This window comes from Watersipora subatra, chromosome 1, assembly GCF_963576615.1.
Source record: "Watersipora subatra chromosome 1, tzWatSuba1.1, whole genome shotgun sequence".
NCBI lineage: Eukaryota > Metazoa > Bryozoa > Gymnolaemata > Cheilostomatida > Watersiporidae > Watersipora > Watersipora subatra.
This window is the reverse complement of record NC_088708.1, coordinates 2,134,684-2,160,970: the sequence shown is the minus strand read 5'-3', so window position 1 is coordinate 2,160,970 and position 26,287 is coordinate 2,134,684. Positions and strand designations below refer to the sequence as shown.

Here is a 26,287-nt window from a genome sequence, read left to right as displayed (position 1 = left end):
AATTGATTGGTTGTGACAACCACTCAGAAAAGATCGAATGCAGTTTCATTTTCTCAGGCAAAACAAGCTAGCGTCCGCAAATAACCAATGAAAACGACTAAGATTCTATGCTTCCGACCTATGCATCGGAAGCATAGATCTCTTCATGTGCTCAAATGTAAAGCAGATCGGCAGTGACAAACATCAGTTGAGAGCAAATAAGACATCATCAACTAGTACATGTACATGCGCAGCTTTACTAATAACACACAGGCTATACAACCATCTGACTGCGAATGTGATATGTTATGCTATGCAAACAACGCTAAAACTTACAGCTTTGTGGAAAAAAGCAGGAATTGAGCAGGCTAACCTACAGACACCCAGGATAAAACATATTGGTATACTACAATTATAACTCAACATTTATGTAAAGTTAGAGAGCATAACTCCAAAACAGTACAAGGCGTGGTCAGGTAACCAGTAGTATCATACCTCCTTATGAGAGCGACTAAGAAGATGTGGATTCCAGAGCCTATCTGACTTCACTTGACAGTTGCACACTGTGCATGTTAAGTGTCCAAGGCTGTTATATGTAAAACTGATAGTTAAGAAATTCCTATGGCATATTTAGTTATGTAAATTGAACTAGAGACGAATTGTAGATTGTAGAGACAAATAAGTTGTTTGCTAAAAAGGATATTTTGCCATTGGGTGCTTTATAGTCCCTTCAGATCTAATCTTCTTCATCAAGCGTTTCAGATCATCTTTTGAAACTCCTTTTTTCATGCTGCCAGAAGCCATCTTATACAAGGGAGGCGCGAATTAGATCTAAAACTACAGAAAGTTTCAACTAGAAGCGCTGGCACCGAGTAGCAGTGATATGAACTACACAAAAGACCTTGCTCAAAGTTTCCCATTTCAGTCTTGCGCGTGTACAAAATTTCCAAAAGCAATTATTGGAATGACAACCTAACTTTAGTCAGAACTGGTTTTCTACCGAAATTATTTTTAATAATTAAGCGAGCTTGCTTGCGCTAAAGCTGTATGGATCAACAACAAATACGGGTTGCAATCAATATACTTGTGTGGCAGACCATTAAAACAGCTAGCTGAACCCTTTACGTAGTCGAAATAGGAATGTTAACTCTGTTTGTCATGCTAATGGCCGTCATAGATCTTTGTAAGCCAAATATTAGAAAAAAAGAACTTCCACTACAGAAATAATTGTGGGTAATATAGTATTGCTATTAGGCATGCATAATTATGAAATTCATGTCTATGATCAACCATTCTGCAACACGCTGTATCCCTGAATCAATATGTCAAAAACAAAAGATTTTTACGAGTTCATTGCATCTCTAAAAACTAACTTATGCTAGATATATATAACTAGACCAGAAGTATGAAAACAGTCAGTATGTAAAATTAATACCAAACTATTACGTAGACAGCATTGACTAATATTAAGCCATGGAAAAACTTCAAAATACATAAACTAACTGGATAGCTTTTTTAGCGTCAACGAAAATAGTATTTGCTTTCTACTACTTGTCACGCTGTAATTTAATGCTGCCAGTGTGCTGACTTACTAAAACAGCCTGACAAGCTTGTAGATTTGATGAATTATGAACGAAACAAACCCATTTGTACACGGACAGAATAATAAACTAATTGAAATCACTAAAGAAATTCGGTGAAACTATTGACGTTATTCTATATTATTCTCAAAACATACAAAGAAAAATTATAATGAGAAATTATAACTGTCATTAATTAATTGCCAAGTTGGCTTTCTTTTTCAGAGGTCTTTCTTACAACTTTTGTGCTAAATTTATTTTAGTTGATAGAATTCAACATCTAAACGACATCTAAATTTTTGCAAAACGAATTTTGTCAAATGCTGGACGACGTCAATGAATGCGTAGTCTACCGTGCCTTCTTCAGCAGATGTTGTGAAAAGTGGTGAGATATGGACGCAGTGACATTAGTTTAAACACTGTGAACCACTAAAATCATGATGCTGTAGCCAACGGTCTGTGCCACATTTATGTCATTAACTGATTTTAAATGTAAAATAATACAATAATCATACTTTTACAACCCTCCGCAAACCTCCCTAATTTAATAACGTAAGAATAGCGATGAATCTGAAAGCATCTCGATAGATGGCAACCCACCCATAACCTCTTCCAATTATAGCTAGTGGTTTCCTTTGAGAATGACATCATCTGAAAGCAACAACTTTTCTCTGGTAGCGTGTTAGTCAGATAAATTAAGTTAAATATTGTGTTAAATTTTACACTAGCATGAGCCTATGAAACTATGAGCCTATGAAACTATGAGCCTACGAAACTATGAGCCTACGAAACTATGAGCCTACGAAACTATGAGCCTACGAAACTATGAGCCTACGAAACTATGAGCCTACGAAACTATGAGCCTACGAAACTATGAGCCTACGAAACTATGAGCCTACGAAACTATGAGCCTACGAAACTATGAGCCTACGAAACTATGAGCCTACGAAACTATGAGCCTACGAAACTATGAGCCTACGAAACTATGAGCCTACGAAACTATGAGCCTACGAAACTATGAGCCTACGAAACTATGAGCCTACGAAACTATGAGCCTACGAAACTATGAGCCTACGAAACTATGAGCCTACGAAACTATGAGCCTACGAAACTATGAGCCTACGAAACTATGAGCCTACGAAACTATGAGCCTACGAAACTATGAGCCTACGAAACTATGAGCCTACGAAACTATGAGCCTACGAAACTATGAGCCTACGAAACTATGAGCCTACGAAACTATGAGCCTACGAAACTATGAGCCTACGAAACTATGAGCCTACGAAACTATGAGCCTACGAAACTATGAGCCTATGAAACTATGAGCCTATGAAACTTGGCAAAAGGTTATTTCTGGTCTCTTATGAATTACAAAAGCACCTGCATGGCCACCACCGTGCTATGTAACTGCTGAGAAGACAATGCTTATGTTGCCACTACACAAGACCACTTTCTCTTTCATGCTAAAAATAATATGTATTTGTATTAGAGTCAGAATGGAAGTTAAACTAGGCCTCTCAAGAGCATACCCAGGCATTTTAAGGCCCGCAGGCCCTGTGAGCCCATTCTGACCAGCCCGCAAAGATTTGTTGGACTTACCATTTGAAACCTAGCGGCCGGAATATTCTGGTATTGCATAAGGTGTGTCATAAACCCTAGCGGCCGGAATATTCTGGTATTGCGTAAGGTGTGTCATAAACCCTAGCGGCCGGAATACCGACATTCACATGGCTGTTTACAAAAGCTGTTTTCAAGTAACAATGTAGGCCAATCAAATTAATTCTTGCCAATGATGTTAGATGAGAAATTTCACTTCCATTTGTAACAGTTTTCAAATATTTTTATCTACTTCCTTCGTTATAATAAAAAAATTTATTAGAATGATAGCGCGAAAAAATCGATACGACTCTTCGTTAGTAGGTCATAAATGACTGTGATACAAATGAAGAATTGTATGATACTAACTATATTTTTCCAGTATATTTTGAGTCGAGAAATGATGATGAATATGTGCTCAAAGGATATGATACTACTATAAATATTTTTACGAGTTTTTAAAATCAAACAAATTTTTATAGTTTAAGAACGAATAATGGTGTAATACTGTTTGCTTTAGTTTGATGACATTTGCTGTGGGCTGCTCGACTTTTTTGACTAGTGTTTTACCAAATATTATTGCATTATGAGCACATTTAGATATATTTAATAAAACTTTAAATTAAGTTCACTGAATAAATTAAGTTTTTATAAAACAACCTCTCTCTCATTATCAAACAATAACACATATTCTTACTAAGTTCTGTAAACAATACAATTTACTTGTTTCCATGTAGAATTAAAATTAATAACTAGAGTAAACTTTAAACTTTTGGTCCGTCCTTCCACAATACTTTCTGCTTCTCATTTGGCCCATGGAGAAAATGATTGCCCACCCCTGCTCAAGAGTATTAAAGCACCCTTTGTTACATTTTTTGTTCAAAAAGCGATGGGGGCAATCTTGTGCTATAGATAACAAAGGTAATAATATTTAGTATTTACTGTTACGCTTAATGGCTAGAATACGGATTGCTAAAATGTGATTATTTAACAGAGTTCACATATAGTTGCTTCTAGGACACAAAAGTACTCGTAATTCACATACCTATTATATAACATAGAAACAAATGGCTGCAAACCTTCCTTATGATGGATGATCAATCAACCCATCATTTTCCATAAAGGTTATTGTCTTACATGTCGATAATTTAAAACCGTTTTTTATGTGCAGGAGCAAACAACTCAGAGCATTCTCTTCCAATCTTTAGTTTTTCTAGTATTTGTACAAGGTTTTACATTTTTTGCAAAAAAATTACAAGTTGAAAAAGTTTAACTTGCAATTTTTAAAGTTTCAAATTTAAAAAATTAAAAAAAAAAAATTTAGATATCAGATTTCCATCAAAACGTGAGGTGAAACAGTTGGTAACAAATGACAAATACAACTATTTTTGTATGACCTTGAGACCTTGTAAGACCATGTATTCTTCACCCATTTTATTAATTGGCTGAAAAACATGTGAAATAAAATTAATATTATGAAGGGGTCTATCACTTACATATATCTTATATCTATATATATTTCTCAAATTTGGTTGTTGTATGTGTATTCGTAGGTTTGATTGTCTGGCTATAGATCTTAAAATCTTGGAATAAAGATTCTGTACCAAAAAAGATTTGATTTCGGACCCTGCTGTTCACCAGTCTGACGTCCTACCTACTAGACTACAGAAATCGAATTGCTAACTTGCCAATATAAGTCATCATATGAGAGCAAATACCTAACTGCTTTGCGTATGGCACAGGTCATAGCATAACGTCACGAGAAGCTGTTCGCTCACATTATTAAACATACTGGCTAATAGTGCGCAGGCTAATAGTGAGCAACTCTCACTACTTCTCATTGCTTATAAGATAAAAACAATTTTCTCGTGATATGTAGCTTGATAGTTAGAATGGCAAATGTTGTTATATGTTAAACACAAATCAATTTTCTGTTCAAAGACTTTCCTTTATAGACTTTTCCCTAGTATATGTATATATACTAGCCGAATGACTGACGCTGCACAGGCATGAAAAAACAGCTTATAAACAGTTGCAGATAATGTAGTTGCCTGCCACTGGCCATTAGCCTGGCACATTACCAAAGACTAATTCGAGTACACTACTATCCGTATTGCTAAACTTACTAATGTGAGCCGTGAGATCAAGCTTCAATCACATTGCATAACACAGAATGCTATAGGTCTATTTTAATCATCCTAATGGCTCATATCGCCTCAGAATTCAATGCATCTCGCGTAGCTCAATTGGTAAGATGTCTGCCTAATGAATGGGAAATTCAGAGATCAAATCCAGCATGAAGCGAATATTTCATTCCTAAATTTTCATAGATATTGCTGGACACACTGATTCACAAAATTACAGATAACATACAAAGACTGAGATTTGTATATATAGATATATAGTTTGATACTCCTGATACAATATATGCTGTGCTGTAGTTATTAAAATAGTTTCATACTTTTATTGGCTTTAAAAGTGTTGATGTTTTTAACTTTCTGAAAAATCAGAACAATGGGGCTCTTAAAGGATTAATAACTGCTACATGAATTCACATTTGAAAGCACAACATAGTTAACTGATTGTACTTTAAGACTAGTTGACACTATATCCCCGTATTTCGGCGTTGATACCACAATACTTCGGCGATTGTCGATAATAACCATGTTCACACTATCACAAACCCATTCGCGTTTCCATCAAGAAATACTCCGTGACATTTATCTTTTTAAATTATCGCGAAAAAGCCTCTTTGTCTCCGCATGTGGGAATCAAAAACTAGTCCCACAGCGACTAGCATAAGCAGATATGAATAGATTAAGCTATCCACGACCGTGAACTACCATTGCCGAAATGGTTAACATTTGAAAGGCGGTCGTCGATGCTCGGCGAAGCATCGGGAAAGCTTGACAGCTGCAAACTTTCCTGACGTGTCCGCGATGCTTCGTCGATGACATCAATTCACGGTTCACATAATCGACGACCAACGCCGAAATGACAACGCCGAGATATGGCGATATAGTGTGAACCGGCCTTAACTGATTGTACCTAACTGATTGTAGCAGTATTGCCCTAACATGTTTAAAGGCTCAGATATGAAAGCTCTTATTTTTCGGATGCGCACCAAGTGTTAACCCTTTGGCAGGCAGAGCGACATTATTGTCATTTCGCGATACTGACGCTAATGGGCAGAGCGACTATTATCTCGCCACGCGAACGTTTTATAAAGTGATTTCTGGTTAGCTTATTGCGTTTTTTTATTTAACTTTTTTACTAATAGTAAACTAAAATATATTGGTCTCTGTTAGCAACCAAAATATTAGCCGTTTTGAGAAAAAAATGATCGTTTTTGTAATATTAAACGAACGAAAAATCTGAAATAAAAACGTATTTGAATAAAATGGAGATTTTTGTTTGTAGCTTGTTTATGCTTTGGTTAATGCTTTCTGAATATTTTCCCAGAGTGCAACAACTTTCTTTTACTGTCATGTCGTCCTCCAAAGGCTATAGGCAAAGCTATAGAGGAACAATAATAAACACATGATGCCAAGACTGTGGTGTAGGCCTCTGCAAGGGCAAATGCTTCCAAAATTACTATAGCTAGAAAAACACTTATATAAGAATTTGACTTATAAATATTTATTTGTATTCACCTGTATAATAAAAACACAATACGCATATACAATATCATAAATAAAAGTGTATCAATGATTTATTTTTAAATCAATTTGTGAAAAATTAATCTGCCCAGGGTGTCTCAAATTGCCCAAAAAAACTTGCCTGCGAAAGGGTTAAGGGTTGTAAGTCAGTTTGGCTGAAATATTTTCCAAAAACAATAATACTACCTTGTCACAGCATCAGAATTCTATGTCTTGGAACATTTTTAAATGACCTACAATAAGTAGGAAGTTTTACAATCTATTTAATGATTTCAAATTGTTTAGCATCTGGTAAACACCTCTGTCAGACATGTTGTATATCATGTGTTTACTTACAGTACATATTCATAGTATTGTACAAATTGCGATCCATAACAAACCCAATGCGCAAAAGCTTTAAGTACATAGTTTTGGCAAAAGAACCAACTTGGTGATCAGTTAACGCAAATATTTTACATGTTTGCCCCTTTTTACATGTCGCTAAAAATAGCCAGTAGCCTCAACAGTCTAACTGTACTTCCTTTACTAACTTCAATTTGTTTAACACCTGGTTAGACAAGATTTTTTTTCAGTCCAAAAAAATTGTTCAAGGCATTGACAGTTTTGCATATTTTATCAAACGTGGCATCTCATTGCCAGAAATACCATTTATTACGCCTGTGTTTGTGCTCTAAATATTTGTCTTTATTGAAACTAAAGGAGGCTCATGCTAAAATAGAGCTACTACTACTTTGCCACTGTTTAATAGCAAGAACTGACCAACGGATGACCAGAAGATGACAGATTGCCTGTTGGGCGTTTCCACTAACTCCAACTTCTGCACAAGATCAGTTTAGGCCATATTCTGAAAATTTAGCATTATAAACCAATGTCACCAAACACCATCTCTGAATTTTTTTATGCAAAAATGCAAACTTCTTTTAAAAAAATTTACCATCATTTAACTTCTGCAGCTGAAGTTAGCATATAGAGTAAGATTTTTCTGTCTCACAACAGCACATTCTAAAGCTCTTTGCTAAGTGATTCCATCTATTGTCACGTTTTAAGATTTTGTAGATATTTATCACGTCTAAGCATACAGAAACACTGTGCTTCTAAACAGGTAAGCACCATAAAAGTTGCGACAGTCATACAAATTCCTAAGTTGGAACCAAAATAAGTCAGCTTAAAAGTGTTGTCAACACCAACAAATGTTCTGAAAACCATAACCAGACTCCTGCTAGTTTGCAAAATTTGTTATGTTGACATCACAACTACGTCAATACTTTTGGCCTAGAGCTATAAGAGAACTGAGATCTTAGGGATATGCTGACCTTAAAAAAAATTAAAAAAAAACAGAAAATTACAAAAGAAATTGTAAAGTTGGAATTGTGTTTCTACCCTCTGTTAACGCACAGTGTGCGGTCTTAGTGAAAATATCTTATCTTAACTACACGTGAAGAAGTAAATGGCCTTGCCTGGCATAACGAAAGCGCTGGCCATCTGCAAGGATACGCCAGATTTCAATTGAATTATAGCTTGCCAATCTTGATGAGTACAATCGAGTTCAAATAAGACCAGTAATAATCAATGATCACCAGACGTTCAGATATGATAACATAGACCAAAGCAATTTTTTCCACTCATGCTGTCTTTCATGAATTTATTTTTATTACGTGATCTCTGTAAAGAGACTTTTCGATGCCTTTGTCTGGAGAAACAGTGACACCGGTCACAATGTGTAGTATAACTAAACTTGCGTTCAATCTTGTCATTCCCACGTATATTTAATTAGCGGCAACATTATATTACCAAAATTTCGACGTCGTTACGCATTTTATATTTGAAAATGATAATAACCTCAGAGTACCTGAAAATATATCTTGAGTGATATCACTGAGACTGAAAAAGCAAGTGATGTGGGTAAAATCCAAAAAAATGTACGGTATTAGAACATAATTTAGCCAGTGAACATTGATGGGCCATTGGAATTATCACTATGAAGTTCCACTACCTCCAAATACTCAATTGCACTGCCGCTAATCGTGCTAAAAAGTTAAGTTGAGCCTTGGCGCACGGAAAGAATAGCCTCAGCAGCAATCGTGTCCGACGTTTAAGCTACTCTGTTATTAACGAAAGCCAAAAGCATTTAGAACTTACGCATATCCGACGATTAAATGTGATCCCATTTGTACAATTAGTCTCGAGACTGAATGAGCCGAATAGGCATTCATGTTTGGTCATTTGGCATTCACGAAAAGGTCGATTATGTCATTGTGCATTATTAGGAGATGCTACAATAGCTTCATGCGAAACATATTTTTATACTTGTTTGACTAAATGAACAGTTTTAGCAAATTAATTAGCTATCTGACAATAATGTTCATATCTACAGTTTAGCAATAGCTCGGGTATTGAGTAAATGTTTTTTTTATAATTTGATACTTCTATTAGTGCAATTTCGGTTTGTTTTTAAATTAATAAAATGCTTAAGTTTTTACTTTTACCTTATTAAAGCCGTTTTAATAAAAGTTTTCATTCGCTATTAACTGCTACCGAGTTTTAGTGGACAAAAGCACTTGACCAAGAAGTGAGTGTCCTTGCAAATAAGCGAGATCTTAATTGCTGACTACACCGCCCTTGATTAAATGCTATATAGATGGAGCAAAATTTTATGTGTTTCAGTCTATCTGTCTTGTGTTTATTGTTGTACGATCACAATCTTGGTTTGCAGATGAGAAATTAGCCATACGGCTTAAGAAAGTGTACATATGAGCTCAGTTTTTAATAGACTGGTGTATGGCCGGTGCTGGTTTATGGTCAGTTTTGGTAGAGGTATTTGTGTTTCTAAGCAATGTATTCTACATATATGTAATACAAGGTATGTGAACTGTAGAAAAGATTGCACTGCCTTTGGAAGGCCGTTACTCTTATTTAGGTGGTAAAAGGTTGATGGTAGGAATGTGCTACATTACAAGTTTTTAATATTTCCTGTTTACAATGAGTGCTTAATCAAGTGAGTACATTGGACCTTGTAGTAATATGTGTAAGTGTGTATAATGCGTGTAAATAATCCGTTCCAAGAGCATTTACGTTATTGCGATTTTACGTTATACGAACATTAGAATACATGTGAATTGCCTAATCTGTTCTAAAATCACCATAAACTCACCCCTTTTGGCCTTTCAAATGGGAAGAAACTAATATGAACTTTGTTTATTTATATGACTATGCCGTAACTGTGGTATTATTAGTTTGTGTCAACAACTTTTCTTTTTTTTCTTATTACTTTCACTTGGTTTAAAGTTCATGATTACCGTATTTTTTTAAAAGTGAAGATGAGTGTACACCTTCAATGTCAATTTAAATCTTTTTCCCCTTTTTTTCGAAACAGCAAGGTCTATACTGCAAAAAAATATATATGTCAAAAACGAGTAAAACAGAAATATATATTTGCTGTTGTAAGAGCAGAGTCTGTCCGTCTCTGTTTCTGAAATCAGAGTTACAGGTTAAAAGGTTACTAGGATAAAAGATTTATTGCATCGAGACTCCAATTCATAACATTCAGCTTGGCAGATCGGCACTCTAACGCCTACACCAATAATACTACTTATAACTAGGAATAATTACAATAATACTTATGAATAAGCATTTATGAATGATTGAGCAGCTACTAGTTCTCTTTGATTTATCGGCACACCGAATGATCTCTCACGGCATGCTAGACTGCAAGGGGACTAGTACATGTATATATAATAAGGATACATATACACATCATTTTCTCTCTCTAGTGCAGCAAGAGAGTAAACGATAAGGCTATCTATGGTACTCTCATTATTCAAATCAAATTTGAGAACTTGCAACAACTTTACGTTATATAGAATTCTTATGTAGTACATAGCACAAACTTTACATTAATTCTTTACATTAAGTGTAATTTAGGTTATAAGGGGTTTATGTTATAGGAGCATCTACTGTATTACCTTTCAATTGTGTATCTTGTTGGGGTTTACAACCCCTACTGGTCTAAGCAAGACTCGAATGCTGCTCGCATCACAACTTGATGTTAGTCTTCTGCAGATTACTCCGCTATATATAACACCTTCGCTCCACGTTTATCATCATGATTGTCGTTAGATGCCAACACACTCTCCTCACAATGTTGGCAACCGAACACAGCAGCAATATGTGTTCAACAGATGTTTCACCTGAGTTTCGATTTACTCTATCTCTCTAGAACCATTCTTACTGCACGCAAAACTGCCTTCAATCCTTTTTTCTATACATGTATGCTTGACAAGTTCATAAAGTATTGGTGGATAAATTGAACGGAAAGTTAGTGCATACTGAAAGTGACTAAACAAAGTATTGAGTAAATATGTTGACTCTATACATAAAAATGCTTCCATAAAATACTCTGTAAAATGACTTGTAGCTGTTTTTACAAGTTTAATTTGATGGGTTTTCTGGATATTTATCTCAACTTTGTGATAGTTGGGAGTGTCTTTGGTGACCTTTGAGCTAGTTCTGTTTTTGAGACCCGAATTGTAGTGGCTTCAGGTATTATCCTATTACTAATGTCACTGGGTGGACCCATAGGAAAATTTTGAGGGGTTCATTTACTGGTAGTTCATTTTTTGGTTTGTCTTGTCTTTCATCAATTTGTTCTTGACTACCAGCGTCATACCTTGAAACTTGCTCTCTATTTTTGCGTAAAACATTACCTGTTTGACTCACAGCTACCACTTTCCTTCCTCGATTTCCAAACTCCACCACAGACTTAGTTTTTCTGGGTCTTTAACGATTATCGACTAGTTGATGTATAAAAGGTTTTGCTCTTTTGTAACAGTTATTTTGTTGTACCAGTCTTCTTGCTTGGCCCTTTCATTTGCTTCATAATATTCAAGACATTTCGAGTTGATATTGTGTTCAGTGAGTTTACCCATTAAGTTCATTAAGTCAGGTACTCTTAAATGAGTAGAAAGGTTTCACAATCTCAAGAACATGTTCAGAATTAGGCCAGCCTTCAGATTTAAATTTACTAAGTAATCAGCTTCATCCTTCATCCTCAAGCAGTGCAGTCTTCTCTCTAATCCACTAGCAGCAAAGGGAAACTCCTTAAAGGTTGACTTGCAACAAAATTCATATTACAGTTATTTGGTATCAAAGGATTCGCTATGTCTTACTCTGTTGTGTTGTAAGTGCCAAATATGTGGAAATGTGATTACAAGCTTTTAAAAGCTCAAAAACGAAAAGCCGCCGTAGATTGGAATCTCTTTATTTCTCTGACGTAGTCATGATAGTTTGGTTATTGTCTTGTCACATGATGTTCTCACGTGAGTTAAAAGGCCAATCAAAGCTCAATATCAAACTTATCGTAGCACTAGTTTATGACAAACACTTCGGGTTTTACCTAAGACCCCGTATCAAATATAGATGCTCGCTACTTTACAGTTTCAGCTTGGCCATTCCGTCCGACTATTCAACATACGTGCACAGGTCCGAGTTGCGATCATAAAAAATGTCAAATTCTGAAGAGTTAAGACCCTGGCGTTTCGAGCCTGACGCTTTATCTGAAGAAGATCCTCAACAGAATCAAACCTCCCAGCAAGTAAGCACCGCCACTAGCCAGCTCTTATGTGCCAAGCTAGCTAGTAGTAATAGTTTTAGCTTGAGAGTGATAGAACGAATATTATTATTATATACATGTATATGATTTTAATGATGATAATTATTGCTTCATATTGCGAAAAAATAGTTACAGATTTTTCTCGAATGACAACATTAACAATTTTAATATTTAAATCTAGTGCTGCGCTGATATACTGTTGGATAACATCGACCTGATGTATTAGCTATGGTTGCATAGACATATCTGTTCATTTCTTTAGGAGCTAATACCACCGGCTACAGAGTGGTGTGTCTGCAAGCGCTGTCAAGACATGCCATCTCTTCCTGAATGTTTGTGCTGCCATGATGCTGAGTTTGCGCATCGTCTCCATGACCGCGGGGAGCATGAATGCCTGTGTATGCATCCTGGTGTGGACGAACTTGTGGCGCCTGCACCCCTTGAGTTGGGGTGGAATAATTACCTGCGATATCATAGTGAGTTGGATTTTCATTTAATGCCAATAACACCAAAGCTATGCTAATGTGTCATGCATTATCTACAATTCTTGTGTTACACATTTAATGCATCGGTTGAACACACATATTCTGAACTCGTGGAACACAAGGAGAATTGTTATATTTGGCTTGTACACTTACTACAGTAGAGAGTGTATTAGTTTTATGATTTTATTATATAAAGATCGAGATTATTTTGATGATCAGCAATTATTGTTTTTCAATAATTGTTTTGGTAGATAATCTATTCCCATTTGGAAAGCCATCGCCAAATGCTCGGAAAAGGTTGTGTGCATACTGCAATCTTGTGTTTTGGTTTATGCCGCAAATCTTGTTTGCAAGTCTGCCAACTCTTCTTCATCATCCGTTGGTGGGAAAAAAGCCCGAATCTTAGACACCAAGCAGGCAGGTAGAGGCCGTAGCTCACCGCGACGAATTTACGGCATAAGCCAAAACACAAGCTTGCGGTATGCACACAACCTTTGTAACAACATCCGTTGTAATGGACCTCACTCTCAGGCCGTGGGAAATTAGATCGGACTGGCATCGCTTGAAGCCTTCCAGCTCCATGGCGTTAGAGCTGGTGGTCTCCGTTGACTGCAAAGTAAAGAAGTTACGACCAACAATCACTTTCACATTATTTGAATGAATTATTTAGCTAGATCAGCAACTTCATGTTTATGTATTAATAACTACTAAAAAATTTGGGTTTTTGTCAGGCTGTGAAGTAAAAACTGTCCAAGTTTTACCTTGACAAGATGGCTGCTGACTATTAAACCGCAGTTGTGATCCATCATAGTGTAGGCCCCGTATAGTGCGCAATGCCCCAGACTATCACATCTACCGTCACCTGCCAAATCAAGCTCCCAATTGATTGCTGCCATCAATCCCTCGTTATGCAGGGTGTACTGCTCAGCAATACACTGTAAAATATTGTAAAACTTCATTATACAAGATTAATTTGTATCATTATCATTAGTCTAAGAATGTAGAATCCTCTTCCCCTTTTTGTGTTATATTATGATGAAGAATCAGAATTTCAAATTATAATATATTTCGCTTAAAGAATGACATATTTTCATTTCAAGAAAAAAATTGTTTCTAAATGTCGTTATTCAATTAGTGTGCCTAGCTTTTACTCACATTTTCCAAGTTTATGGGTAAATATTAACACTCACACCATGTAAGTATTCGCTTTATTGGTAGAGGCAAATGCTGTGGCTTGGTATCGCGATGTTCAGGAGCGACAGAAAACGGAGGTTCTGCATAAGACATCCACCAGAAAAGAGTGATACAGCTGCCAGCAGGGGGTTGATGACGTGAGCTCTGTTCACCCTGGCAGTTGTTTCCCAAGTGTACGATTGGTGACAGGAGGCACATGTAACCTTGAACTCTATCCATCCGCCTTCTTGCACCATCGTGAATGAGCAGGGGAGAGTGCAGGCGTGACAGTGAAATAGTCGCTGGAGTGCTGTCACACTTACTATTATTTTCTCCTTTTTGAAGGAGGATTCGGGTCTGAAATCACAACACAATAGTTGACTTGCAATAAGATTTGTACAACATCATTTCCTGTTATTATATCATAGTTGCTTGATCAGAAAAAGAAGAAATATATAGCCATGCAATCATGACACAGATTTTACAAAACCTTATCAGAATCCATGATATTGTAAACATAAAAATGTGAGTAATAACTCTATGGATATTCTTTATATTTTGTCAAGTTTGGTTAAGTTCAGCTCTATCTTACATGTAATTGGAGAGTGTTTGACGCTGGCCAACATAGCGCTCAAACTCTTCCCAGTCTTCAGTGGTTGGCACAAACTCTTCATCATCTAATACTATTAATAATCATCTAATAATACTAATATGCTATTAACGATGATACCAGAAAATGACAATAACTGTTTTATATAACATATCTATAAGTGAGTGGGGTTAAGAAATTTGGCGAAATTAATCATGAAACTTATAACATTATTTTATCGATTATAGATTAATATATTACGTTTTACAGATAGATATGCAGTATGAATTAGTTTTGTTATTATAATAAGAATAATACATGTAATTAAAAAGATAAAATACTAATAATATCATATTACAATTAAATGACATTAATATTGTAATATTAAATATAGATTAATACAGTAGTATTAGGAGAATACTAGAAAATAACCCGAGTTACTACAACTAATATAAGTGGTTCATAAAATAAATTACTCACGTGCTTTGGTGGCATGTGGAGTATGCAAACAGGTTAGAAAACATGTCGTCTTTGAAATGGCGAAAACAAAGGTAAGAGTAAGCAGGCGAATAAATAAAGTTTATCACATCCAGCTTCACCCAGTTGCTCCACGCCCGGTGAAGGTCTGGTCTTTTCTCTGCTCTTGGCCAAGAAAAAAGGTGCTTCTCAGCTTGCCAGCTGCACAAACACGATGTGGCGCGTTAGAGATTTTGACGAATTGAAATTAACAAGTTTAATACGAGAAAGCGTATCTGTTATTTGCGATAGATCAAACTTGAACTGAAACTAACATTATCTGATCATGTGACTTACAGTTCCCGCCATATGGCGCGAACAACTTCTACAGCATTTTTCGACCATCATAGCAGACCAAAAGGCTCATCATTTTTATCAGAGGATGATATGCAATCGTTCAAGCTAAGTTTAAAAAATTAAACATATTTTTATGCTATGTTTTGAGATATCAGTGCTCAAAGTTGCAGCATTACGATGCCGATAAAATAGACGCGTAAGAACAATAGACATGGTCTTTATCGCAAGCGTGAAGTATATTTGTGAAAATAGTTCGACGAATAAGGATGCATGAAAGTGTAAACATAAACCATCTCCCACACATACGTCACATTTTAGCCGTTTTGGAAAACGAATCCAAACTAGGGCAGTCTCGTGTCGCTGCGATTTTCTGTTCGTTTTTGAGCTTTTAAGAGCTTTTAATCACATTCCCACATATTTGGCACCTACTACACAACAGAGTAAGACATGGCGAATCTTTTGATACCAAATAACTGTAATGTGATATTTGTTGCAAGTCAATCAATTCCAAGGGTATAAGCGACTGACACGTCATATTCTCATCTTTGCAATTGACAACAAGAGAATGTGACAGTGCATCAGCTAGAACCAACTTGCTTCTTGGAGTGTATACTATTTGGTATGTGCAGACTATTATCTTCAGATGGAATTGCTGAACTCTGATTCGAAGATTTGATAGCTCCTTAGTCTCTATCAGCACCAACAAGGGTTTGTGGTCCATTTTGATGAGAATTTTCATGCCTGATATATAGTAAAAAAATTTATCACAAGCCCAACAGATTGCCAGTGCTTTCTCAATTTACGCGTCTCTTTTCTGTCCGGGACATGACTCAAGAGGCATGTGTGATAGGTCGCCAATCAATACATTGCAGTAAAGCTACTCCAAGACCATAAGAAGAAGCACCTATACTGATCATGGTTTTTCGAGCTGCAAAAGGGCTGAGTGTAGGCATCATGGTAAAATTTCTTTTGAAAGCTGAAATTGCTTGGCTTTTTCGAGTTCCAAATCCGTGTACTGTCATTAACCAGTGACTGGCGACACTGGTTTGTTAACTCAGCAAATAACTGTAAGAACTTGTGCAAATAATTTACGATACCAAAGAACCGCCTGAGCTCCCGTTTGTTTACAGGTGTTAGGAAATCTAAACGTGTGCTTGCCTTTTCAGAATGTACACATATGCCATTTTCATCGATATAAACACAATGTCGAAGAACACTAGTTAATATTGCGATTTTATAATAAAAGTGTGGTGGGAGACAAGACAGAAACATAGACAAGAGGGTTTCTGTAAAAATGCTGTTGTGGCCACATATCGGTAGTGTAGAATACTGCTAAATTGTTCCACTAAAGTCCTGGGTGTCTAAGAATGCGTAACGAATCAAAACTGAAGTAAAAAACTTTATACAGCAGATAAGAAATGTTGCATATTGTACACGTCATCAATTTTACATATCAAAGTGTATGTAATTCACTTTGAGTGACGAAACATTATTACACGCAAAGAGTACTTGGTCAAACTTGGTAAAATTTTTGAAGGCTTTAGAATTCATTTAAGTAGCTATGATAGGTCAGTGAGCATTATGGTACTGCTGCAAAAACGATATCTCAGCTTTATGTGCCATGGCAAATTTATTAATTGTGACAAAAGTAATTAAGTCTACCTAGTTAACCAACAGGCAGATGAGCCAATTAAGCATGCGACAGCTGGGATATTAAAGTCTCTAATTGGAGTTTGAAATAACCTAATAACAAAAAGCAATAAAAAAAGCAATATTACTCGTATCACAAACAGTGATGTAGTCCTGTTTAACTATGTAAATAAGAATACCAGCCATGTAGTATGTATAGAATAAAAGTTCTTCGGGTAATCATTTCGAATAATTTACTATTAATAACTCAATATAATTCCGACTATTCAGCATCAAGTGACAGATTTCTAGATTGTCAATAATTGAGTCATTGTGTAATGCGTTTTTGGTTAATTACCTGAAAGGGCAAAGAACATAAAAACCTTTATTTGGTTCTAGGTTGAATTTGAGTACAGTCTGGAAGTTTTATCCAAGAAGATAATGGTTAGCTGGAGCTAATTTCATCAGCAGATTTCAATTTACGCCAGCCATGGAAAGCATCAGTGTAGATAGAATTGAAGAGGTTGGTTTTCAGATGATTGCTTACTAAATCTGCTTTGCAAAAGTGTTTAAGGACATGACATTTGGATCTGGCTGTGCTGTGGAACAAATAGACAAAGTTTAGGAACATTGATTGAATTTTAAACCCTTATGATTCTGTAGACATCGTAGCGTTATATGCGTATTGTGATATTTTTGGTTTCTCCTACACTTTGCAATAAAAAATATTTGTAATACAAAACTGTAGGCAATTCGGGAGTTCTACCATACCAATGATGGTAGGGAAAGGGCTCATAAATGGCTGTCAAGTATCCAAAATTCTCCGTCCGCATGGGAGTTTTGTTGGCAGCTTATTTCCAAGGATAAGGTGGGGAAATCACATAAGATTATTATTATGTACAGTTTTAAAGTTTTACAGCAATTTTCTTAAACAATATGAACATGTTTAATGGTTCATTTTGAGTGGTACTGTCGTCTGTCTTTTTAGAGTCAGGAGGTGCAGTTCTTTGGCGCGACCACACTTCAACTTAAAGTGTTAAAACATTGGTAAGCATTTAAAACCATTAGTGTTGTGGTAGGTGCGAGGTCAATACACAGTCCTTTCAACAGCTCTTAGTGAACTGCTGTCGAGTTTTGACATGCAAAGTTATTTCCAAGAGATAATTTCTTAGCATTTTGACACTGTCATATGTTGAATGGTACATACTTCAAGTAATCGCGTGTAGCATTAAAATAGATGCATTATACCAGACTAATTACAAAACAATTATAGGTAAAAATAAAATCATGTAGAATTCATTAAAAGGGGTGTTTTAATTTTACTTTATCTTGGAGCCATTGACATGGAAGAAGTGCTCTGAAATGAGTGAGCGCTGAAAAAGCACGCTGTGGTCTACTCAAATTAGTCTAGATATTGTTATATCAACTTAATTTATATTTTATGTTTCATTTTTCATTTTTGCCAACTTTTTTCTTGTTTAGAAAACTGTAATCTTTGTATCATGAGACAATTGTCAACTCAAATTTTACAGCATTTGTCTAAAAAATTTTATGTAGATGTGATGGTAAGCGGAGTATTGATGGGATGCATAAAATACTCGCTAAGTATTATCACAGCACATGTATGATATGTTATGAGTCATACTTCATAATTCATTGCTTCTACGGCTATCTCATGCACCTCTTGTTTTTCACATTATACCCAGGGTATATCTGCTACGCTTGAAATCTTCATTAGGCTTTGTAAAATATAGACTGAGACTGAAAACCTTCATTTTCAAATAGTAGCGATAAAAGTGCCAATGTACCAAAGTGCTGCCATTAGTATGCCATTGTGTTTTTAAGGTTTGAAGTGCCAAATGGCAAAGCGGATGAGCTTCGAACAAAAGTTATGGAAAAAGTCTTGCTTTTCGGAGTATCCCCTCAAGACAGGCTGATTGCCAACAAGCTATGTCTTGCCATGGCTGGTCTCATGATGCATATGCTAGTAGAGGAATGGCCCACTGCCATTTCTGAAGTTACAGCAACTTTTCAAAACTTTACTGACATTCCTGTATGTGGCACGCTTATTAAATCATGTTCTTTCGGCTGATCTCTTGCATACAATACTTAATATTTAAATGAGTGTTTAACAGCGAATAAGGCATGCAATTTTGCATCATTTTAGTTGATACAGTTTTTAGATACACAGAGGTATGTTAATGATGACTCACCTAGTTATCATATAATAGTGATGACTCACCTTGTTATCATATATTAGTTATGACTCACCTAGTTATCATATATTAGTGATGACTCACCTTGTTATCATATATTAGTTATGACTCACCTAGTTATCATATAGCAGTGATGACTCACCTAGTTATCATATAGTAGTGATGACTCACCTTGTTATCATATAATAGTGATGACTCACCTAGTTATCATATATTAGTGATGACTCACCTAGTTATCATATATTAGTGATGACTCACCTTGTTATCATATATTAGTTATGACTCACCTAGTTATCATATAGCAGTGATGACTCACCTAGTTATCATATAGTAGTGATGACTCACCTTGTTATCATATAATAGTGATGACTCACCTAGTTATCATATATTAGTGATGACTCACCTAGTTATCATATATTAGTGATGACTCACCTTGTTATCATATATTAGTTATGACTCACCTAGTTATCATATAGCAGTGATGACTCACCTAGTTATCATATAGTAGTGATGACTCACCTTGTTATCATATAATAGTGATGACTCACCTAGTTATCATATAGTAGTGATGACTCACCTTGTTATCATATAATAGTGATGACTCACCTAGTTATCATATAGTAGTTATGACTCACCTAGTTATCATATAGTAGTGATGACTCACCTAGTTATCATATAGTAGTGATGACTCACCTAGTTGTCATATAATAGTGATGACTCACCTAGTTATCATATAGTAGTTATGACTCACCTAGTTATCATATAGTAGTGATGACTCACCTTGTTATCATACAGTAGTGATGACTCACCTAGTTATCATATAGTAGTGATGACTCACCTTGTTATCATACGGTAGTGATGACTCACCTTGTTATCATACAGTAGTGATGACTCACCTAGTTATCATATAGTAGTGATGACTCACCTAGTTATCATATAGTAGTGATGACTCACCTAGTTGTCATATAATAGTGATGACTCACCTAGTTATCATATAGTAGTTATGACTCACCTAGTTATCATATAGTAGTGATGACTCACCTTGTTATCATACAGTAGTGATGACTCACCTAGTTATCATATAGTAGTGATGACTCACCTTGTTATCATACAGTAGTGATGACTCACCTTGTTATCATACAGTAGTGATGACTCACCTAGTTATCATATAGTAGTGATGACTCACCTAGTTATCATATAATAGTGATGACTCACCTTGTTATCATATAGCAGTGATGACTCACCTAGTTATCATATAGTAGTGATGACTCACCTTGTTATCATATAATAGTGATGACTCACCTAGTTATCATATAGTAGTGATGACTCACCTTGTTATCATATAATAGTGATGACTCACCTAGTTGTCATATAGTAGTGATGACTCACCTAGTTGTCATATAATAGTGATGACTCACCTAGTTATCATATAGTAGTTATGACTCACCTAGTTATCATATAGTAGTGATGACTCACCTTGTTATCATACAGTAGTGATGGCTCCCCTAGTTATCATATAATAGTGATGACTCACCTTGTTATCATATAGTAGTGATGACTCACCTTGTTATCATACAGTAGTGATGACTCACCTTGTTATCATACAGTAGTGATGACTCACCTTGTTATCATATAGTAGTGATGGCTCCCCTAGTTATCATATAATAGTGATGACTCACCTTGTTATCATATAATAGTGATGACTCACCTTGTTATCATATATTAGTGATGACTATATGATAACTAGGTGATATACAATAGGATAATTGTGTTAGTCACTACCACTGAGCAGCAGTAATAGCCCACTTGTATTATTTCACGGCAGCAAGAGGTTAGATGTCGACTCTTGCTAGATATATTTACGGGTCTTGCTGATCAGTATAAGGCTGCTAACTTCGGCGTCAACTCCGCTCGCACTGCTGATGTTCATCACAAGCTAATGGAAGGCTTTGATGAGATACACACTGTATTATCCGCTCTCCTTGAGGAAGCTGTACCGCATGCTGTTCAAGACAGCGCCCTACGGTAATTCACTCCAAATATTCATTACTACCTGTTCATATGGTGGTGTAGCACTGATATGGCATGTCTATATTGAGATCGATTAATATCGGCTGTAAGTGCATGATTAAAAAACATGAGAAGTGTGTTGTGGCCGATTTCTGCTTGACTGTGTACGACTCTTGGACATGAGAGGCAAGATGAGGTTCTTGAATGACCGCTAAAACTCCACAAGCATGTTCTCACCCATAAATTTTAACAGTTTCTTGTATAAAAATAAGCTTTTATTCTCATTGTAGATTAGCAGTGCGCATGTTACAGTTATACATACATGTTATACTGCGCAGTTCTACCTAATATTTTTACTAGGTTGTGTCTTGCATATCTCTTCACACATTCTTTATAATAGGTTTGTTTTTGCGAGACTAGGTTGTACCACTTCTCAGATAGCAAATTACGTTATCACTTTTTTAGATATGGCTATTATCTGAATAACGATATTTAATGAAACGTAATTTTATCGTAGAAATTCTCTTGCGTCCTTTTGGAATTCTGAGTAGCAAAGTTGACATCGCTACACATTTGTTTATAGCGAATTTCTTTCAACACATAAATGTACTGCATTGTTACTTTCGATCAACTTGATCGGAATGATTCGTTTGTTATGATAGGGACTCGTAACTAGTGATAATGAGGTAAGTTATAATATCTGGTGAAGAGTCTCCAGATGTGCTCTGTTCTACAGTCGCTGCGATTTTATGTTAGTTATATGATCACCATAGTCTGTATATTCTCATAAAATGCATTGTTAAGGTTTGTCAAGGAAAACCATCGGTAAGGTTGGCATTATTAAGGTGAAGCTCATTACATGGCATCCAACAACTTATGTATATTATATACTGTCTTATATTATATACTGTCTTATATTATATACTGTCTTATATTATATACTGTCTTATATTATATACTGTCTTATATTATATACTGTCTTATATTATATACTGTCTTGCACTAATGTAATATTATATACTGTCTTGCACTAATGTAATATTATATACTGTCTTGCACTAATGTAATATTATATACTGTCTTGCACTAATGTAATATTATATACTGTCTTGCACTAATGTAATATTATATACTGTCTTGCACTAATGTAATATTACATACTGTCTTGCACTAATGTAATATTATATACTGTCTTGCACTAATGTAATATTATATACTGTCTTGCACTAATGTAATATTATATACTGTCACTAATGTAATATTATATACTGTCTTGCACTAATGTAATATTATATACTGTCACTAATGTAATATTATATACTGTCTTGCACTAATGTAATATTATATACTGTCTTGCACTAATGTAATATTATATACTGTCTTGCACTAATGTAATATTATATACTGTCTTGCACTAATGTAATATTATATACTGTCTTGCACTAATGTAATATTATATACTGTCTTGCACTAATGTAATATTATATACTGTCACTAATGTAATATTATATACTGTCACTAATGTAATATTATATACTGTCTTGCACTAATGTAATATTATATACTGTCTTGCACTAATGTAATATTATATACTGTCTTGCACTAATGTAATATTATATACTGTCTTGCACTAATGTAATATTATATACTGTCTTGCACTAATGTAATATTATATACTGTCTTGCACTAATGTAATATTATATACTGTCACTAATGTAATATTATATACTGTCTTGCACTAATGTAATATTATATACTGTCACTAATGTAATATTATATACTGTCTTGCACTAATGTAATATTATATACTGTCTTGCACTAATGTAATATTTTATACTGTCTTGCACTAATGTAATATTTAGTTGTATGTCGAGCTGGATAGAGTTTGGAGTGAGGATTGATAAGATGGGTGTGCTAGTGAACAAAGCCTTTAAATGCCTTCATAATGAGAATCTCTTTGAGTCAGCGGTTGACACACTCATCGCTGCTCTCACCAAAAATCAGCCCAGCAGGTAGGTCAACAGCTTATTTAACCTCCTGTTCACACCTCATCAATTGTTTATGCTTTGTCTTGCTGCTCCTTTCTTACTTCTTGGCTCTTCCTCTCTCACCTTCTCTTCTCTATTTCTTGTGTCCTTTGGTGTTCATATTTATTATGTTCTTTACCTTTTTCTCTATTTCAATTTAATTCCACTATGCCGTAATGATATAGTGGAATTATAATAATACACTGTTGTAGTAATATTTTATCGATGTTTAATAATTTTCTGTGACATGTACACACACACGCCTACGTATAAACACACACGCCTGCGCACGCACACACATTATAGTAATAAACATTGCCTATGCATTGTTTTTCCTTTTTATTCTTTCCATTTTCTTGTAGATTTTCTAATACCCTCCAGAACTACTTTAGTGAGATACTGCACTTGTTGCCCCTCTGGACTGCTGCTCTGCATGAGGAGAACTTAGTAGGTACTTGCAGGCTTCCTCGTATCTTTATTTGTGAGAGCGACATTTGTTCTGTTTATTTACTATAGTATTTTAATGTAAAGAAACATTTTCATACAACTCCATGTTTGGTAATAAAAATTAACAATAATTTACTGCTTTTCCCACACTGTGAGATGTATTTTAGTGACTTCATTTGTTAACAGGACTGGTGTAGAGATATATCTCGTCTCGTCGTCAACTTTGCCGAGGAGAATGTCGATGTCCTCATACAATATGCCGCTGGCAATGAGCAACAGCGAAAGCTTTGCATGGATGTCATACAGATGATACTGGTAAGTTCTTTTGGCACACGAAGCTGATGAACAACTATAGATGCTCTGCTATCTTTGTTCTTTGTCTAAGACATGTATTTGTATTATCTGACAGGCTTTGACTGATGTCAAAGGAAACTTTCCAACGGACGAGACCTTGAGTGACCTTCCTTTTGGATTTTGGTACATTCTCCAGGTAGGTTACATATTTGGAATTATTCCAAATGTGACTGGCATCGTTATGGTGTGAGAAGCCCTTTTCTTTGCAGGAGTTATTGGATAACACTGGCCAGTCATCAGCCACTAGTACAAAAGTTGTGCCCCAACAAGACTGGTGTGGTTCCTTGAGCATGCTACAATTGCTTTTATTCCGCTAGCATTGTGAAAAATCAAAAATCTTAACAAATTCCATCTTTTTTACCTATGTAAAATGAGTGTAAATTATTGGAAACCCTTACTCAGCAAACCTGACCAGATTCAAAGTGCATTGCTTATATCTTTGTTTATTTTAAAAAGATACAATTAACTGTTGAAGTATTTTGCAAAACTGATAGTGATGATATAATCTTCTCGGAACTTGTAATTTTCTTGTCTTATTTGTTTCCTAACAACATCAATAGTTGTGCTTGAAAAATCATTTTAATCAAGAGGAATAACTCCAAATGTGTATTTGCTTTCCTATGATTTATTGACTTAAAATCGAGCACTTGAAGATAAAGTAAGCGCAGTGAGTATAGCTAATGCTTTATCTACTGTTTTTATGATTGAAATCAAAAGTGTTTTGAAATTACAATGCCAGTTTGGACTTGTCCTCTCATACCATAGTAAACGGATAAACAAGCATCTTTCAGTACTCTAACAGCCTCTTCCTTTAAACACCTGGCATGCTTTACTCTTTCACCAGGATGTGATTTTGGCTAGCACTGAAGATCTCTTTGACTTCTATATGACAGTCTTTACCCCTGTCTACATAAGCCTAGCGCATGTACTCATCAGAAAGGTGCAGTATCCTGATGAGGTGGTTTACCGAGCCATGAGTGGGGAGGAGAAGGAGCAGTTTAGGTGCTACAGACAAGACATCAGCGACACTGTGGTATGTGTGACAGCTCTTCTCCTCACAGCACTCTTCCGACCAGTGTTGAACTTTTGTATAATATGGGGGAAATAAGAAATACTAATTTGAGGTACACATGGGTACAGTGTACAGTTAGCTCAACAGACACTTGTGTGTACCCTTACACGTTTCAATGTTTGAGATTTTAGTTTTTAAAATATATATATTCTTTCTTTAAAAAATAAATCTTTAATTTCTTGAATCGTTAACTTTGCAGATGTATGCCAATTGCCTGCTCAAAGAGAACCTGCTTACACTGCTCAATTCATACATTGACAAGCTAACACAGGCACTCCCTAATGTCAAGTGGCAGGATGTGGAATGTGTCCTATACATAGTAAGCAACATTCCGGAAGAATCTATGTCCGCCAGTAAGCTACTTTCAAAAATTAAATTTTTTCTAGAATATAATTGCTACTACATGTAGATCTCAATACTCATATGTATGTACATATATGATGACTTCTGGTGACAGCTGAGGATGAATGGGATGCGAGTGAAGGCACTTTTACCAAGGGAGACAAGTCTATGTTTGAGGAGATGACCGAGCGTCTAGTGCACCTCATATCTATGCTGCAGCTCAACAATGAGATGTTGCTCACTACAGTCCTACAAGTTATTGGTGCGACCCGCTTTTTCACCCTAGTTTGTCTGTTTCTCTACAAGTTGGGTACTGCACAGATACAAGTGATTTGTGCTCTTCTACATGTTCCTGAACTAACCTTTACTCCTTGTTGTCATGTCATGTCTATGTCTATGCTAGGGTCAAATAGTTCAATTTATGCTATTGTAGTGTTGAAATTTTATTTTACTAAAAATTTAAGCTAGTTTATTGTTTTTCAATTGATCAGAGTTATCAGTTTGGTACAGTAGATGCTCCTACAATGTAAATAATTCATTTCGAAAATGTTTACGTTATAGGGATTTGAAGTTATATGAACAGTAAAATACATGCAAATGCCAAATGCATTCTAAGATTGTTCCAAACTCACCCCATTGGTGCTTCAAATAGAAAAACAACTAAACTTAAATTTTTGATTTAATGGCTGTACAATAACTGTACAATAA

General features: G+C 35.5%; 2 protein-coding genes across 2 annotated transcripts in view; one reads left to right on the top strand and one right to left on the bottom strand.

The window, feature by feature from the left end:
* LOC137385769 (zinc finger protein 830-like) overlaps window positions 1–8,804 on the bottom strand; it is a 50,243-nt gene extending 41,439 nt beyond the window's left edge. Inside the window, exons 1-3 of the mRNA XM_068072320.1 lie at window positions 8,664–8,804; window positions 683–816; window positions 475–574 (exon numbers count right to left, since the gene is read on the bottom strand). Of these exons, the coding sequence (XP_067928421.1) occupies window positions 475–574; window positions 683–783 (201 nt within the window). The 5' untranslated portion in view covers window positions 784–816; window positions 8,664–8,804. The remainder of the gene's footprint in view (window positions 1–474; window positions 575–682; window positions 817–8,663) is intronic.
* A 205-nt stretch (window positions 8,805–9,009) lies between these two features.
* The window catches only part of LOC137403024 (importin-13-like), a 36,318-nt gene continuing 19,040 nt past the window's right edge, over window positions 9,010–26,287 (top strand). Inside the window, exons 1-13 of the mRNA XM_068089402.1 lie at window positions 9,010–9,054; window positions 17,511–17,634; window positions 17,860–17,979; window positions 18,100–18,158; window positions 18,957–19,164; window positions 21,153–21,352; window positions 23,200–23,349; window positions 23,727–23,811; window positions 23,998–24,126; window positions 24,221–24,301; window positions 25,010–25,198; window positions 25,437–25,590; window positions 25,695–25,841. Coding sequence (XP_067945503.1) covers window positions 17,602–17,634; window positions 17,860–17,979; window positions 18,100–18,158; window positions 18,957–19,164; window positions 21,153–21,352; window positions 23,200–23,349; window positions 23,727–23,811; window positions 23,998–24,126; window positions 24,221–24,301; window positions 25,010–25,198; window positions 25,437–25,590; window positions 25,695–25,841 — 1,555 coding nt within the window. The 5' untranslated portion in view covers window positions 9,010–9,054; window positions 17,511–17,601. The remainder of the gene's footprint in view (window positions 9,055–17,510; window positions 17,635–17,859; window positions 17,980–18,099; window positions 18,159–18,956; window positions 19,165–21,152; window positions 21,353–23,199; window positions 23,350–23,726; window positions 23,812–23,997; window positions 24,127–24,220; window positions 24,302–25,009; window positions 25,199–25,436; window positions 25,591–25,694; window positions 25,842–26,287) is intronic.